The sequence below is a fragment of the Balaenoptera physalus genome (assembly GCF_965194825.1).
Source record: "Balaenoptera physalus genome assembly, chromosome: 13".
Taxonomy (NCBI): domain Eukaryota; kingdom Metazoa; phylum Chordata; class Mammalia; order Artiodactyla; family Balaenopteridae; genus Balaenoptera; species Balaenoptera physalus.
Window position 1 is genome coordinate 15,326,768 of NC_138892.1, and position 14,407 is coordinate 15,341,174.

At 47.9% G+C, this 14,407-nt stretch overlaps 1 protein-coding gene across 9 annotated transcripts in view; it reads right to left on the minus strand.

Moving 5' to 3' along the window:
- The window catches only part of ABTB3 (ankyrin repeat and BTB domain containing 3), a 313,346-nt gene that overhangs the window by 56,848 nt on the left and 242,091 nt on the right, over positions 1-14,407 (minus strand). For all 9 annotated transcript variants that reach the window (XR_014252553.1, XR_014252554.1, XR_014252555.1 and 6 more), the window contains exon 4: positions 13,634-13,786. Coding sequence is in view for 5 of the 9 variants with exons in the window: in XM_082420980.1 (XP_082277106.1) it covers positions 13,634-13,786 (153 nt within the window). In the remaining 4 variants the exon portion in view is untranslated. The remainder of the gene's footprint in view (positions 1-13,633; positions 13,787-14,407) is intronic.

The following is a 14,407-nucleotide window of genomic DNA, read 5'->3' on the forward strand; positions in this document are numbered from 1 at the left end:
TTTTTTGCATCATCTCTTATGTAGTGGGCAGTTCCCATTACAGGATTCTGTAACCGTGACAATAAAATGGAACCTTCAGAAATGAATCGTGAAATGGAAAATCGGAGGACTATAGGCCTCACTTGGATAGAGGCCCCTGGCCCCCCTCTTCAACACATTTTCCCAAGGAAGCCAAATTCCTTTTCAGAGCCTTCAAGTCCCCCAGTGATCAGTTTTTCCTTCTCTTCTGGGTAGCAAAAAGATGAACAAATTGAGACCGCTTTGTACTGAAGTAAGTCACACAGAGATCTCCGTGCACCTTTGTAAGAAAATTATATGATTGTTGCAACTGGAACATGCAATGCTTGCAAAGTTCCTAGGAGAAATCTTTGTCCAACAATGGTGCCCGCTTGCTGTTTAATGCTGCTACTAAAGTACAGAAAAGAGCCAGCTCATTAAACCTTTCTTGGATAATGTAACAAAAGTGTGACTCCATGTCCTCCTCCCAGCCAATCTTTTCTGCCTCGTGAGATATAGCAAGGGACCTGGAAGCTTTCTCCTTCTTAGAAGTAAATGCTCAGTTAGTGGCAAAACCCACTTTGTTTACCTCCTCACCAAAAAAGAAATTCTGGGTCTGTTCAAATACGTGAAAAAGACATCTCAAATGCAAGGGCTAGGAGAACGAAACTAGCGTGTTATATCTCAACGTGCTGTCATGTTACTTTGAGTAGAAAATAATGAAGCAGAATTACATGTCTCTTGCTCTGGCATCAGGGCTTATTTTAAAAGAGTTGAAAATAAGGCCTATCCCTACAGAAAGGAGTCACCTTTGATTTTGGCAGCCCTTAATGTATCCCTTTTTGGCAGAGACTCATTGCTCTCCTCCAGAATCCTTTACCTCCTTTATGTGTTGTAGGACCTGAATTTTTAGCTGGGCACATGGCTGCCCAGATAAAGACTACATTTCCCAGGTTCCCTTGCAGCTAGACATGGCCACCTGACTAAGTGCTGGTCAATAGGGAGTAAGTGCTGGTCAATGGGGAAGTGATGGTATACAATCTCTGGGGCATGCCCTATCCTACATTCCCTCTTCCCACTAGATAGATGTAGTTCTGGTGGGTGGGGCCAGCCATGTTGGGTCATGCAGAGAAAGGTATCACCTAAGGGACCACAGAGCAACAAGAGGGAAGGTGCCTGGGACCCTGACCTGGAGTTGCCATAACACCCCAGACTGCCTATGCCTGGATTGTTAGATGAGGAAAATTTTAAGCTCCTCTCTTATCCAAGCCACAGGTACTTCGCACGTCTGTTACAGCTAATGAATCTATATCCTAATTAATCCATTCCACAAATGGTTCTTTAATTTAAATCAATTCAATGAAGCACACAGGAAGCACTAAATATATGCGGGCTATTGCACTAGGTGCTGGAGATTCAAAGATGAAACACCGTCTTCCAAGGAATTCTAGAAAGAATGGATAGTCTTCTTTATAACAATTTGCACAAATAAACATACCAGTTCCTGAGGTGTAAGGGCAAAGTTCTAGTGTTACAATCCCAAAATTAATTCCCAGTAACACCAGTTCCATAAACTGCTCTATGACAGATCTGCACATTATTTCTGTAAAGGGCCAAAGTAAACATTTTGGGCTTCGTGGGCCATGTGGTCTCTGCCATAACTACTCAGCTGTGCTACAGTGGTGAGTAAACAATGCTAAACAAAGGGGCATGGCTATTTCCCCATACAACTTCTTTTACAAAAATAGGTGGCAGGCAGCTCTAGTTTGCTGGCTCCTCATCTATGGTAAAATAATTTAATAGGATAACCTTCTTTTGGGGATTTACAAGAAAGACAGGATGTTAAAAGCACTGAGAGGGACTTCCCTGGTGGCACAGTGGTTAAGAATCTGCCTGCCAATGCAGGAGACACAGGTTCGATCCCTGGTCCGGGAAGACCCCATGTGCGGTGGAGCAACTAAGCCCCTGTGCCACAACTACTGAAGCCCGCGTGCTCTAGAGCCCGCATGCCTCAACTACTGAGCCTGTGTGCTGCAACTACTGAAGCTGGAGCACCTTGAGCCCTTGCTCCGCAACAAGAGAAGCCACTGCAATGAGAAGCCAGTGCACCGCAACGAAGAGTAGCCCCCGCTCGCCGCAACTAGAGAAAGCCCGCGCGCAGCAACAAAGACCCAACGCAGCCAATAAATAAATAAATAAATAAAATAAAATAAAATAAAATAAAATACACAACGTAAAACAAACAAAAAAAAAACACTGAGAATTTTTTTAAAAGCCTGTTTAATTTTATTTAAGCCAGTGTTTCCCAAATTTATTGAACCACTTACAACTTTTAAAATAATGCTTATAAATATTCCAGAATTGGCCTTCTGAATGTGCTGTTGCAAACACCAGTTAAGTAACTTTTATTGTTAATGGGTTATTTTAGGCATACATAAAATATAGAGTAGTACAATGACGCCTACATGTTCACCACCTAACCCAGCTGAAAAAATAAAATATTACAAGTACAAAGGCCTCTGCACACTCTTCTTGATTCCATCATCTCTTCTACCTTCCTGAGATTACCATCTCCCCTGAATTTGACATTTATAATCACCGTCATGCTTTATACTTTCTACTACTTTTATGAATTCCTAATAATATATAGACTGTTTTGCATGTTGGTAAGCTTTATGTAAATGTTAGCACTGTATCCAAATCCTGCCTCAACTTGCTTTTTTTGCACAATATTATGTTTCTGGGATTTAGTTATATAATAACATGTAGCTCTAGTTCATTTATGTTCATAGCTACTTGGTATTCCTGTGAATGAACATACCACCATTTATTCATCCGTTCTCCTGTAGAAAGCTTGTTCCTTTCTCTTTTTCTGTATTTTGCTATTATAAACACTGCGTCTATGAACACCTTTGTACATATGGGAGAGCTTCTGTAGGGTATAGACTTAGATATGTGTTCAGGTATGTGTTTTCAAGTTTACTTGAAAGTGGATTCAGAGTCCCCTCCGGTGATGTTTAAGAGTTCTCACACTTCTATATCTTTTCTCAAATCTGATATCGTCAGACTTTAATTTTTTTTGCCAATCTAACGGTTATGAAATGCAAACTGGGGTGTGGTTTTGAATTGCATTTCTAGGATTACTAGTGAGGTTGAGCCTTTTTCATACATTTCTTGGACTATTTCTACGTTAATTCTTCGCAGGGATCCTTGGCCTCGGACGATGCTGACAGTGTAGGCTGACACAAGAGACAGACGGTAATCCAAATTCCTGAGGGAAACTAAGGCTGGAAGCTAATCCTTCCAAGGTGAACCAGTGGGCCTCACTCAAAAGTTACTTTCCCATTTCCCAGTGCCAATTCTTTGATTGGAGTTACTTTTTTAGTGGCGAGAACTTGGGCTTTGGAGTCAGACAGACTTGGTTCAAATCCAAGATGGAGCTCTTTCTACATGTGATGGTGGGCAGGTTTCCCAACCTCCCAGAGCCCCGGTTTTCCCAGGTGTGAAGAGGAAAATAAAGTCTCGCATGCAGTTGGGGGAAACTGAACGCAGTGCAAAAAGCACCCAGGACAGTGTCTGGCCCACGACTCGCAATCATTGTTCCCTCTGTTATCCTGTGAGATATGGGAGAGACGTGAGCTGAAGCTCCACTCATTTCCTTCACCCTCTGCATGCCTCAGTTTCCTGCACAGGGAAAAGTGTCACCGCCATTTGCACACAGAACGTCAGACCACAAAACTGAATAATCTTCAGAGTTAGAAAGGACTTTGGAGATCACCCAGTCTGGTGGTTCTTAACCTTTCATAGGGTGATTTAATGAGCTGATGAGAGGCTAGTTCACTTTGGAAAAATGGCACATATGCTCCAAACGTTGTGATGACTGCAAACTTTCTGAAGGATGGGACCCACTCTTTCATTGTTACCCAAAACACCATTGTCATGACCTTATATGAAGGACTTTGTATAAGGACATGGCTTTTTAGTAAGTACTGGTTGGCTGGCTAATTGCTAAGGGAAGATAATGCTCTTGTGTAACTAATATTTTAACCTAGAGTTTGGGAGATTTGCTCACAGATGAGTCAATAAGCATCTTTGATAGCAATTTAACAGACTCAAGAGGGGAACCCCCCCCAAAAAAATCCCTGTTCCCAGGAAGCCAAATCCCATATGGCAAACTATATACTCTCAAGCTGCCAGCCTGAATCTGAAGCCCCAGTTTGGAAGTGAGCCCCAAATGCCATTTAAGATGTAGTTCTCTGTGTTGCTGTAAGCACCAAATGTGTTTCTGTTTTGCTTTTAACACTTGGAAACTCCAAACAAATTCCAAGCGTTGGCAAACTGTCTGCTGCTGCAATCTGGTTTCTGCCCACACCGGGCTGTTGAAACTGCTGTTAAGGGAGCCGCCAAGCCCTGTGGCCTCCTTCTGGTCTGCATTTTCTCTGCCTGTGGGCAGCCTTGGATCCTGGTGACCCCTCCCCATCTTAGTTTCCTAAGTCTGCTACCTTGCTTTCTTCAGGCTGTTCTTGGACCTGGGAGTCCTCTTCCTTCGTCTCATGATGACGCCTCTTCGTTGGTCCTTTTCCTGGGCTTCGGCCCCACCCATGACTTCAGTGGCCACTAGTCTGCCAGCGTACCCCGCAAAAGCCTCTTTAGTTAAGACCTCTCTTCTGAGTTCCACGCCTGAATCTCACCTACCTACCACTGTTTCCGTGTTGCAGCCTTTTTGCATCTGAATTAGTCCAGGACGTCTTAGTCTGTCACTTCTAGTATCACCAACACACTTGATAACAGCCCTTTGCATCATTCATTCATTCGACAAGTATTTACTGGGCCCCAGCTATGGTCCAGGCCCTGTGGTAGGCACCCCAATCAAGGAAACTGATTTCTGGCCCAGCCCTAAATAGAGAAGGAGACTACTCTCTGAGGTAAAGTCCAAGCTGTGACTCTTTCTTCTGAAATATTCTATGGCCCCCTCCCCTAACCTCTGCTCACTTGGGACAAGACCCCACCAATGAGGGACCATATTTGTTGTCTACATGTCTTTCTTCCCTTCTTTTATCTCTTCCTGCTAGTGACCTCATCCAAGATTGCAAATGCAGCTGGTGATGTATGATCAACTGCTTTGGACAAGGTTCAGGACTCCAGCCAATGATGGCTTTCAAAAATCTCACACGTCAAAGAAAATATAAAACTTGAGTATCCAGAGGAACTCTAAAATCACTGGAGTAGGGACAGTGGCCCCCAAGCCAGTCAGCCCCAGTTGACTGTCTTCCTGCACTCTGGGGGGACTGAGCCACCAGCAGTGGCAGAAGGGCCGAGACACACCTGACTGCAGCCTTGGCTACAAACCGTATTCCTGACGGTAGACTAGCACATCTCTTCAAGATATCTATTTCTCCTCTCTCTCAGAGGAAGTTGAGGCGATTGTTTTTGGCAATCGAGAGGAGCTGACCTTCTTGGTCCAGAGTAGGGCAGTAAGGATAATCACTAATATTTAATGTGCATTTACTATGACACAAGTATGCTACATGGTTTTCATGCTACATGGTGTTAAATGGTTTATATATATTATTTTACTTAATTCTTCCTATAACCTTATGAGGTGGGCATACTATTGTTCCTATTGTATAGATACAGAAACTGAGGCCCAGAGAGGTGAGTAACTTGCCTAAGGTCACACAGAGAGTAAGCAGTTGAGCCAGGATTGGAACCCAGGCAGTCAGGCTGCAGGGCCTGCACTCCTAGCCACTCTGCTCTGCTTCTTCTCTAATTAGATGATAACACAAGCACTTAATTCCCTGGCAACCTTCCTCTGATGGAGGTGCCTGACACAGACTCTCATTTCCATGGACAACCAAGGGGGCGGCACCTGGCACTCAACATTTTCAAAACTGACCCCATTATTACTTCTCTGACATTATCCTTGTCCCGTATTTGTTAAAAGCATCCCCAGCTACACACTGTCCTCAGAGTCAATTTTTAACATAGAAGTTTGGTGAGGGGAAGAGGTATCACATGTACATGCTACAAAGTCCAACAGTCAAGTAAGTTTCCCTCCCATCTCTGTACTCCTGTGTAATGGGTTGAATTATGTACTCCCCAAAAGATATGCCGAAGTCCTAACAGCCCTACCCTGCATCTGTGAAGTAACAGAGTCTTTGCAGATGCAATCAAACTAGATGAGGTCATTAGGGTGGCCCCTAATCCAGCAGGACTGGTGTCCTTTACAGGAAGATGGAAATTTGGACAGAGACACAGAGAGAAGACAGCCATGTGAAGAAGGAGGCAGGGATCGGAGTGATGCTAGCACAAGCCAAGGACCATGGGGGGCTACCAGAAGCTGGAAGGAAAAGGAAGGATCCGCCTCCAGACGCTTCCGAGGGAGCATGGCCCTGCCGACACCTTGATTTTGGACTCTAGCCGTCAGAACTGTGAGACAGTAAATGACTGCTGTTTTAAGCCACCCAGTCTGTGGTACTTTGTTACAGCAGCCATAGAAAACCGATATATCCAGTTTTCTAATTCCCCTCCTTGGCTATGACTCTGGTTACTGGTTTCATACCTACCCTCTCAGACACAGTCTGAGCACAGAGAGCAAATACTCGTGTATATATCTCACACAGGGTGACATGTCATACACTATTCTTTATGACCCTTTTCACTTGACAACACACCAGGACTAATTTTTTAAATTGTGGTAAAGTATATATAACATAAAAATTGACCGTTTTAACATTTTAAGTGTTCTGTGGCATTAAGTACATTCACATTGTTGTCCACTCATCACCACCATCCATCTGCAGAACTTTTCATCTTCCCAAACTGGAACTCGGTACCCATGAAACACTAACTCCCCAGGACCCTCTCCCCTCCCAGCCCACCAGGGCCATCTCTAACACTGCTCAGTCCCTCCCCCCCCCAACATGTGCCCCCAAGTCCTGCTGCTTCTATCTTCTCTGTTTCTCTAGCATCTTTCCCCATCTCTCCATCCCCACTGCTTCTGCGTCACTCCGGCTATCAGCATCTATCACCTGGATCCCTGCAAGAACTTCTTGACTCCAGGCCCCTGTCCACCTCTGCCCATCTTCCCTGCCACCACCAGCCCCCCTTTCTCAAATACAACTCTGCTGTCAGTCCCATACTTAATCATCTGTGACAGCTCCTACCTCCTGCAGGATACAGTCAAAAGTCTTCGGCGTGGCATACAAGACCCTCCCTGGGCGGAATTCAGCCCGGCTTTCTGCGCTGTAGCCAATGCCTGGTCCAGGGCCTGGCCCACAGGAGGTGCTCAGAGCAGTGTTGGTTGAGCCCTGTGTTCTCAGTTTGAATTCCTTGTTTCCTCCAACACACATTCTCACCTTGGCCTTTACATACATGGTTCCCTCTGTGTGGACTTATTTTTTCTAATGCCCTTTCTCCATCCTCTCCTAGCTTCACCTTCTCTAACGATAAATCTGTTTTTTCTTCAGGATTCAGATCAAACGGTACCTCTTGCATTTCGAGCTCTCCCAGACCTAGATCTTTACTGCCTTCTATTAGAGCGTTTACCAGATTTTTCTGTAATTCCTTCGACCTCTCTGCCCCCCACCTCCAGTCTAACTCACAGTAGGCCAGGTGCACAGCGGGTACTTGGCCTGTGTCTGCTGAGTGCAGGGCGGCCTCGCCAACTTGGCTCCTGGAGCTGTGCTGTGGCCTGTCCCTGACGCTGTTGGGGAGGACAGCTGAGCCCAAGAGCAGCCCTCCTGGGGTCAGGGAGAGGGCAGCTTCCTGTCTTGCAGGAGGCGCTAATGCACTGACATCAGTGCAGGGGCAGCAGTGGTTCCAACGGGGTCACTGGGGGGCCGGCAGCACAGGCTTCATGCCCGCTGGAGGTGAAGGAGCTGGCATCGCGAGGCTGCACTTCAAGCCGGAGTGGCTGGGGAGCAGCAAGGACAAGGGCTCTCCAGGGGAGAGGAGAGCGTGGGTCCGGCTCTGAGAGGCCGGGGAGGCTTCCAGGGTCCCCACAGAGCCGCGTGCAGGGCCCAGGTGCTCGGCCTCTGCAGGTGACCTTTTGAGGGGGAGACCAGGGAGGCCCAGGTCTGAACTCAGGGGCCGTTGTGGACTTGACCAAGGGAAATGGCTGGCGTGGGCGTGGCTCCAGCTCTCCCCGCCCCGTTCCCCAGTTTTTTCCATAAGCCCCTGGCCAGGATACCAAGTATTCCTTTACAGCAGGCACGTGACACCGTCCCTTCCTCTCCGAGGTCCCAAGGTGCCCTGTTCTTTTCTCCTCAACTCCTCTCTACCCCAGACTCTGTTTCACTTTCTTTGTAGCACTCAGACTCTGTGAGATTATTTTGCTAATCCGTTGGCTACTGTCTATTACTGGCGTCTCCCCAGCAGCATGTAAGTCCCAGGGACTCCGTCTCCTCTGAGCCCAGGACAAGACCTGGCTCCATACGGACGGGGCAAGGCACGGGTGGAGAGCATCTTTCCTTCTGACACCCAGGGCTGGAATCCCCCTCATCTGGGGGATCCTCTTCTTAAAGGGCCACGGATGCTGGCAGGAACGAGGACCGGTGGCTGCAGCACCAGGCCTGCTTCCTATGTGATGGGCAGCAGCTGGGTTTTCCCTGACTTCCTGTCCCTGGGTCCCACACAGGTTCTGGTGGGCCATCAGCACCCAATACATTTTCGGCCCACGTTTGGCAAATGAACCCGAACTTCCAGCTGTCCTTACAGGGCTGTGTCAGAGGCACCAGAATTTCACTTCAGGTGCTGCTGTGGCATAAACTTCGCCTTAGAACCTACCTTGACCCAAACCAGACAAATAACAAAACCTCTTAACCTCAAGAGGTGCCAAGGAGACCTGGGAAGGGTTAAAAGGGGCAGCCCAAGCAGTGGTGCAATTTTTAAAATTCATATGTGACCTCTTACTGAGGTTCCCCACCCCACGAAGCAGTTGTCACCCCCGTCTTTACAGGGGATGAACTTGGCCCTGTGATATGGGCAAGGTGACCTGCCAAAGGTGACCCGTTAGAAAGCAACAGACCCAGATGAGAGCATCTAGTGTGGGGTTTGGCCTTAGGTGCTCAAAAAAAAATGTAGCAGAAGAGCAAAGGAAAGAACATAATGACCCAGGTCTCCGTCCTGATACTCTTAGCATCCTATCACCCCAAACATCCATTCTGGACTGCTCAAAATCTGGTTTGAATTTAAGAAACACTTACAAAAAGATGAACCATTTCCTGGAGTGAGCTCATCGTTCCAGCAACCCCCAATTCTTGTTGGTAGGTGCCGTTTATCAGCTAAGGTAGGATTTGAGAACACCCCTTACTATCATTATTTTAACACAGCCTCACTCCGGAGCAGAAAAACTGCCCCTTAAAAATATGGGGAAAACAACAGTATTCACTCTTTGTATTTCTGAAATAGTTCAAAACCAACTATTAATAAGAAAATGTACAAAGCCTAATAAGAAAATGTACAAACTGCTCCAGGATGTATTATTTGTTCTTTCCTTTATTCTTACTTCCCTCTTCCCCTACCTCCCAAAGGACATGAAAAAGAAAAGAAAGGGCCCAAATTCCCAGGTTTCAATGATCTGATACTTTAATTAAGGAAGAATAAATGGGTCACCTCTGTCAGTTTACAATCTGCAGCTACATTAAATGGTGTTCCTTTGGTATAAACCTGATAGCCATGGTGAGGCTTTACTGTAGCAGAATAAAGACAAAAGCAGAGCTCCCATAGGACTGACCAAGGTCACTGTGAAAACCAATGCAGCACTAGCGTCAGACCGGGAACTCCTTGACTCTGCTTGCTCTGTCCCAGCTGGTGTCCAGACTGCCTCCCCCCCAGGAAGCCTCAGCCAGCTGGTAGGTAATTACATGTGCTAATAGTCACTGACACTCCAGCCGCCAGCACCACGTCCCAAGTTCCCGCATCTGTTAGAACACCAAACTACCCACACTTTTCTAAGGCTGATTACTTAGAGAGGTATGTTCGGCTCCAAATGAGTCAGAACTAGGAGCCTGCCTGGCAACTTTGAAGATGAACGTCTGGGACGGTAGAAAGACAAGTCCACTTGCCAAGTCCTCCATCCTACACCTCATCTGCCTCACAGTAGCTGTGTGACGTTGGACAAGTCCCATAACCGCAACTAGCCTCAGTGTTCCTATCTGTAAAATGGGATAATAAAGTCTGCCTTGCGGAATTGTTGGGGATGGCACTGTTAGTGGGGAACACTAATGGGGAAGACTGTTAGTGCAAGGTAGGCGTCCAATACCTATTTGTTGGCTATATGAATGAACAAGACTTCTTTGATCCCATCCCCTGAAAACTGGAGACAGTAATTCCCACTTCACTTCACACTAAATGTGATTGGGAGATATATGTATAGATGTATCTGTATGTTGACCAGACTGAAAAATAGGTACTCTTTAAAAAAAAAAACAAAAAAAAAACTGGCTCATTGTATCATGTACTGAATTTGGTCTAGTTAATGGAACTTGCCTTACACTTAAGATTTAGGAAAATTTATAATGAAACACTATACTTTAGTTTTCTCTTGGAATATGATTTCCAAGCAATGAAAATTTGGCTGGAACAATCAATTCGTATAGTTTCTACAAACAAATCATCATCCTGGAGACAAATGAGTCAAGAATTGAGAGGTAAATCACTAAAAATAGCCTAGAGACTCAAGTGGAACTGACTTCCTTGGTTTCGCTGCTCTAACTGTGAGCATCTTGGCCTGCCAGGTGATCACAATCACATCCCGAATGGTAGGGCTGATGCCTCAAACTGGACAGACATTGAAATGGAAATCCTTGGTGTGACTGTCAGAACGGCACATAGCTGGTCACTAGACCATGTAGCAAAAGCTCTGTGTTGGGGAAAGAGCATAGAGATGACAGCAGCCCTTGGAGCTCCTGTTCAGTCTATGGAATTAGTATATGAAATAGAAGCGTCTGGAAGAAGGTTATCAGCATCCACCAAGAGGGCTGACTCTAGGTCTAGGGTGAGGACCAGAAAAGTTGGTTATATTCGGCTCCTAACTCTGTCACTTAGTATCTGTGTGACGTTGGAAGAGTTACCTAATCTTGTTGGCCTTGATTTCTTCCTCTGTAAAATGGGGAAGCACTACCTTCCCAGATAGCAAGAGTGTTTGTTTTGAGGCTCACATGAGAAAGTGCTAAGATAAAGCAATACCAGGACTTCCCTGGTGGCGCAGTGGTTAAGAATCCCCCTACCAGTGTAGGGGACATGGGTTCGATCGCTGGTCAGGGAAGATCCCACATGCCGCAGAGCAACTAAGTCCGTGTGCTACAACTACTGAGCCCACGTGCCACAACTACTGAAGCCTGCGCGCCTAGAGCCTGTGCTCCGCAACAGGAGAAGCCACCACAATGAGAAGCCTGTACACCACAACGAAGAGTAGCCCCCACTCACCGCAACTAGAGAAAGCCCGCGCAGCAACGAAGACCCAACACAGCCATAAATAGATAAATAAATAAATTAATTAATTAAAAGAAAAAGATAAAGCAATACCTAGGTATGAGACTCCATTATTACTGCAGGGATAGTAGAGGTTTAGGGTAATGTTCACTTCCTTTTAGGCATTGTCTGTGTGGGTCCTTCATGTTCATGACCCTGCTTTGTGCTTGCACCAATCTCCGAGGGAGCTGCTGTTATTATGTTCATGTTATGGGTGGGGAAAAAGGTCCAGAGAGGTTAACGAGCTTGTCCAAGGTTGCACAGCTAATTAGCCATGGTGGTGAGATTTGGACCCAGGCAACAGGACTCTGGAGCCCAGGCTCCTGACCTTTAGGCTGTGGGGTTTCCTGAGAGCATGACAAACAAGAAGTGCTTTGTCGGCAAGAGCTAAGGAAGCATCTTACTTTCCCTGCCACCCAGCAGTCTCAGGTTTGCTGCAAGGAAGAGAGCTGTAGTCTGAAGGTCATCTCAGGTTGGAGCTGGGGACGGTGAGCAGGGGCAGTGGGAGTGAGCCTGCAGGTAGCGTAGCCATGCCCATGAAACAGGAGGCAGGAGAGTCTGGTGGGCGAGGATGGGCTTTGGAATATGAGCTACAAGGATCGCATCCCTGATATCTCCACCTATAAGCTGTCCCAGCAACGGCTTCCCAATCTGTTAAAATGGGAAGCTTATACTAACCTCAGGAGGCTGCTTCAGGGCTCAAAGGTGACAAGTAATGAACGCAAATCTCTTGTTGCAATTATTAACCGGCACATAGTAGGTGTTCAATAAATGGCTGCTCCCTTGTGTCTCTCCCTGAGACCTGCTGTTATTCTAGGTGACAAGCTGTAAGGGATGGTGGCACAGACAGATTCTGTCTAGACAGAAACCTGAGGAAAGTACAACTCAGTGGTTAGAACTATGGGGGCCTGGGGGTCTGGGCTGCCTGAATTCATATCCTGGCTCCACCACTTACAAGTCCTGTGACCTTGGGCATGTAACTTAACCTATCTGTGCCTCAGTTTCCTTACCTGTAAAGTGGGCATAATAATAATGCCCACTTCATACAGGTTGGAGAATATTCAAGATTAATTAATCTGTGTAAAGCACTTAGAACAGTGCTCAGCTTATGGTAAGCATTCAATAAATGCTTGCTGACTTCCATCAGGCCCCTGCATGTTCCTGGGCTGCGGGGCATCTCTGGGCCTTCAATGGGCTATACTTCATACTGCAAACCCTCCCTTTCTTTGAAGACCTCCAATCATATCCTGGAAGGGTGGACATCTCTGCAGCCTGGCCACATCACAGGCTAGATGAACTTTAGAGGAAGGACAGTGTCTCATCTGGTGGGCAATGGGGATTTGAAAATGGTGACAATGACGACCTGGACAACAGTGCAGGGAGTCAAGAAAGTACCCCACATGTGCACACACACCTACGTCTGAGTGTCTGTATTTTCTGCATTTAGAACCAGGTTTTGACTCAACTGAGCGAGTTGTTTCCTTTCTTTCACTTTGGATAAATGTGAGCCCCTCGGCATGGGGTCCCTGAGCAGCCCGTGAATAATTCCCACCCTGATGCAGGAGAGACCTGGATGCAGGCGTGAGAGATGGAGGGAGAGTCGCTCCATCCCCGTGCAAGTGAAAAAGCACAGGCGGGCTCTGACCCAGCCAGAAATTCTACTCTGCAAGGTTTTGCTAGAAAACTACAGGAAGACAATAATTTACTTCTAGTGGAGAGAGGGAGAGAGGGAAGAAGAGGGAGGGAGGGGGAGAGGGAGGGAGAGAGAGGGAAGGAGGAAGAAGAGAGGGAGTGAAGGGCTGGGAGAGAGAGAGGAAGAAGGAGAGAGAATAGAAAAGAAAGAATATGAATAGAATCAAGGCACACCGATATCTTGCAATCGAAGAATCAGGAGCATTCCCGCAGAGCCTTGCTCCTTGTCCTCCTCCATCCCTGCAACTCGAGGGACCTGGTCATTGTTAAGCCGGCGTCTGTCCTTTAAACCAGCGAAGCCCCGATCTCAGCGACGGCAAGGCTGCCGGAGCACACCGCCCCGGGCGCAACCAGCCCCGAGCCCCACGGGCTGCGCCCGCCCTCCCTGCACCCGGACGCGTGCTGGGTGTGCGGGGAAGGGCGCCCTCCCTGCGCCCCGCCGCCCCCGATCTCCCGCCCGCCGCCCTACCTGAGCTGGCGCGGCTCGCAGTCCACGCCGGGCAGCAGCAGCCGGGCGGCCTGGCGGACGTCGTCGCTGTCCATGGAGAAGCTGCGGCGGTGGCCGGCGTGCGCCACGGCCACCCGGATCCACTCCATCAGTGGCGGCAGCACGAGGAAGGGCCTGCGGCGGGGGAGGGACCGAGACGCGTTAGGGGGGCCGCGGTGGGAGCGCCGGCTCAGACCCACCCCCACCGCTCATCGCCGACCCCCCACCCCCACTTCCCTATCCCCACCCCCTTTTCCCTGGAGACCCTGTCTCTCAATTCAAAGTGGGAGAACCTTTGGAGACATCCGGACCGCACTGGTGACCTCGGGGCAGGCTCTCCTGAGTCTTTGGGGCTCAGTTTCCTCATCTGCAAAACGGGGATAATGTGACTGAAAGGCCACGATGTGACTCTTCTGTGAGTGTAATCTTCCTCGGCGATCGTGTGAACATAAAGGAGATAACTCCCTTAAAGCGCCATGCACAGAGTTGGGTGCTTAGTAGAAAATCCAATCAGCTCCTGGGGCTTTTAGGACTTGGGGCTCCCCATGGTGAGCCCAATCGCGAATCGTCCTCCAACTCTCCCTTCCCACCCCTAGCTGCTCCCTGTCATCCTTCTGGAGCTCTCCCAGGCCTCAGCTCTGCCCAAGCACCAAGCCGCCAGCAGGCTTTAGCGTCTGGAAACGGGGAGCCTTCCCGGAGAGCCTGACCAGGCAGCCCAGAACTGCCGGCAAACTGCGGGGGAGGAAGGGGCGGCGC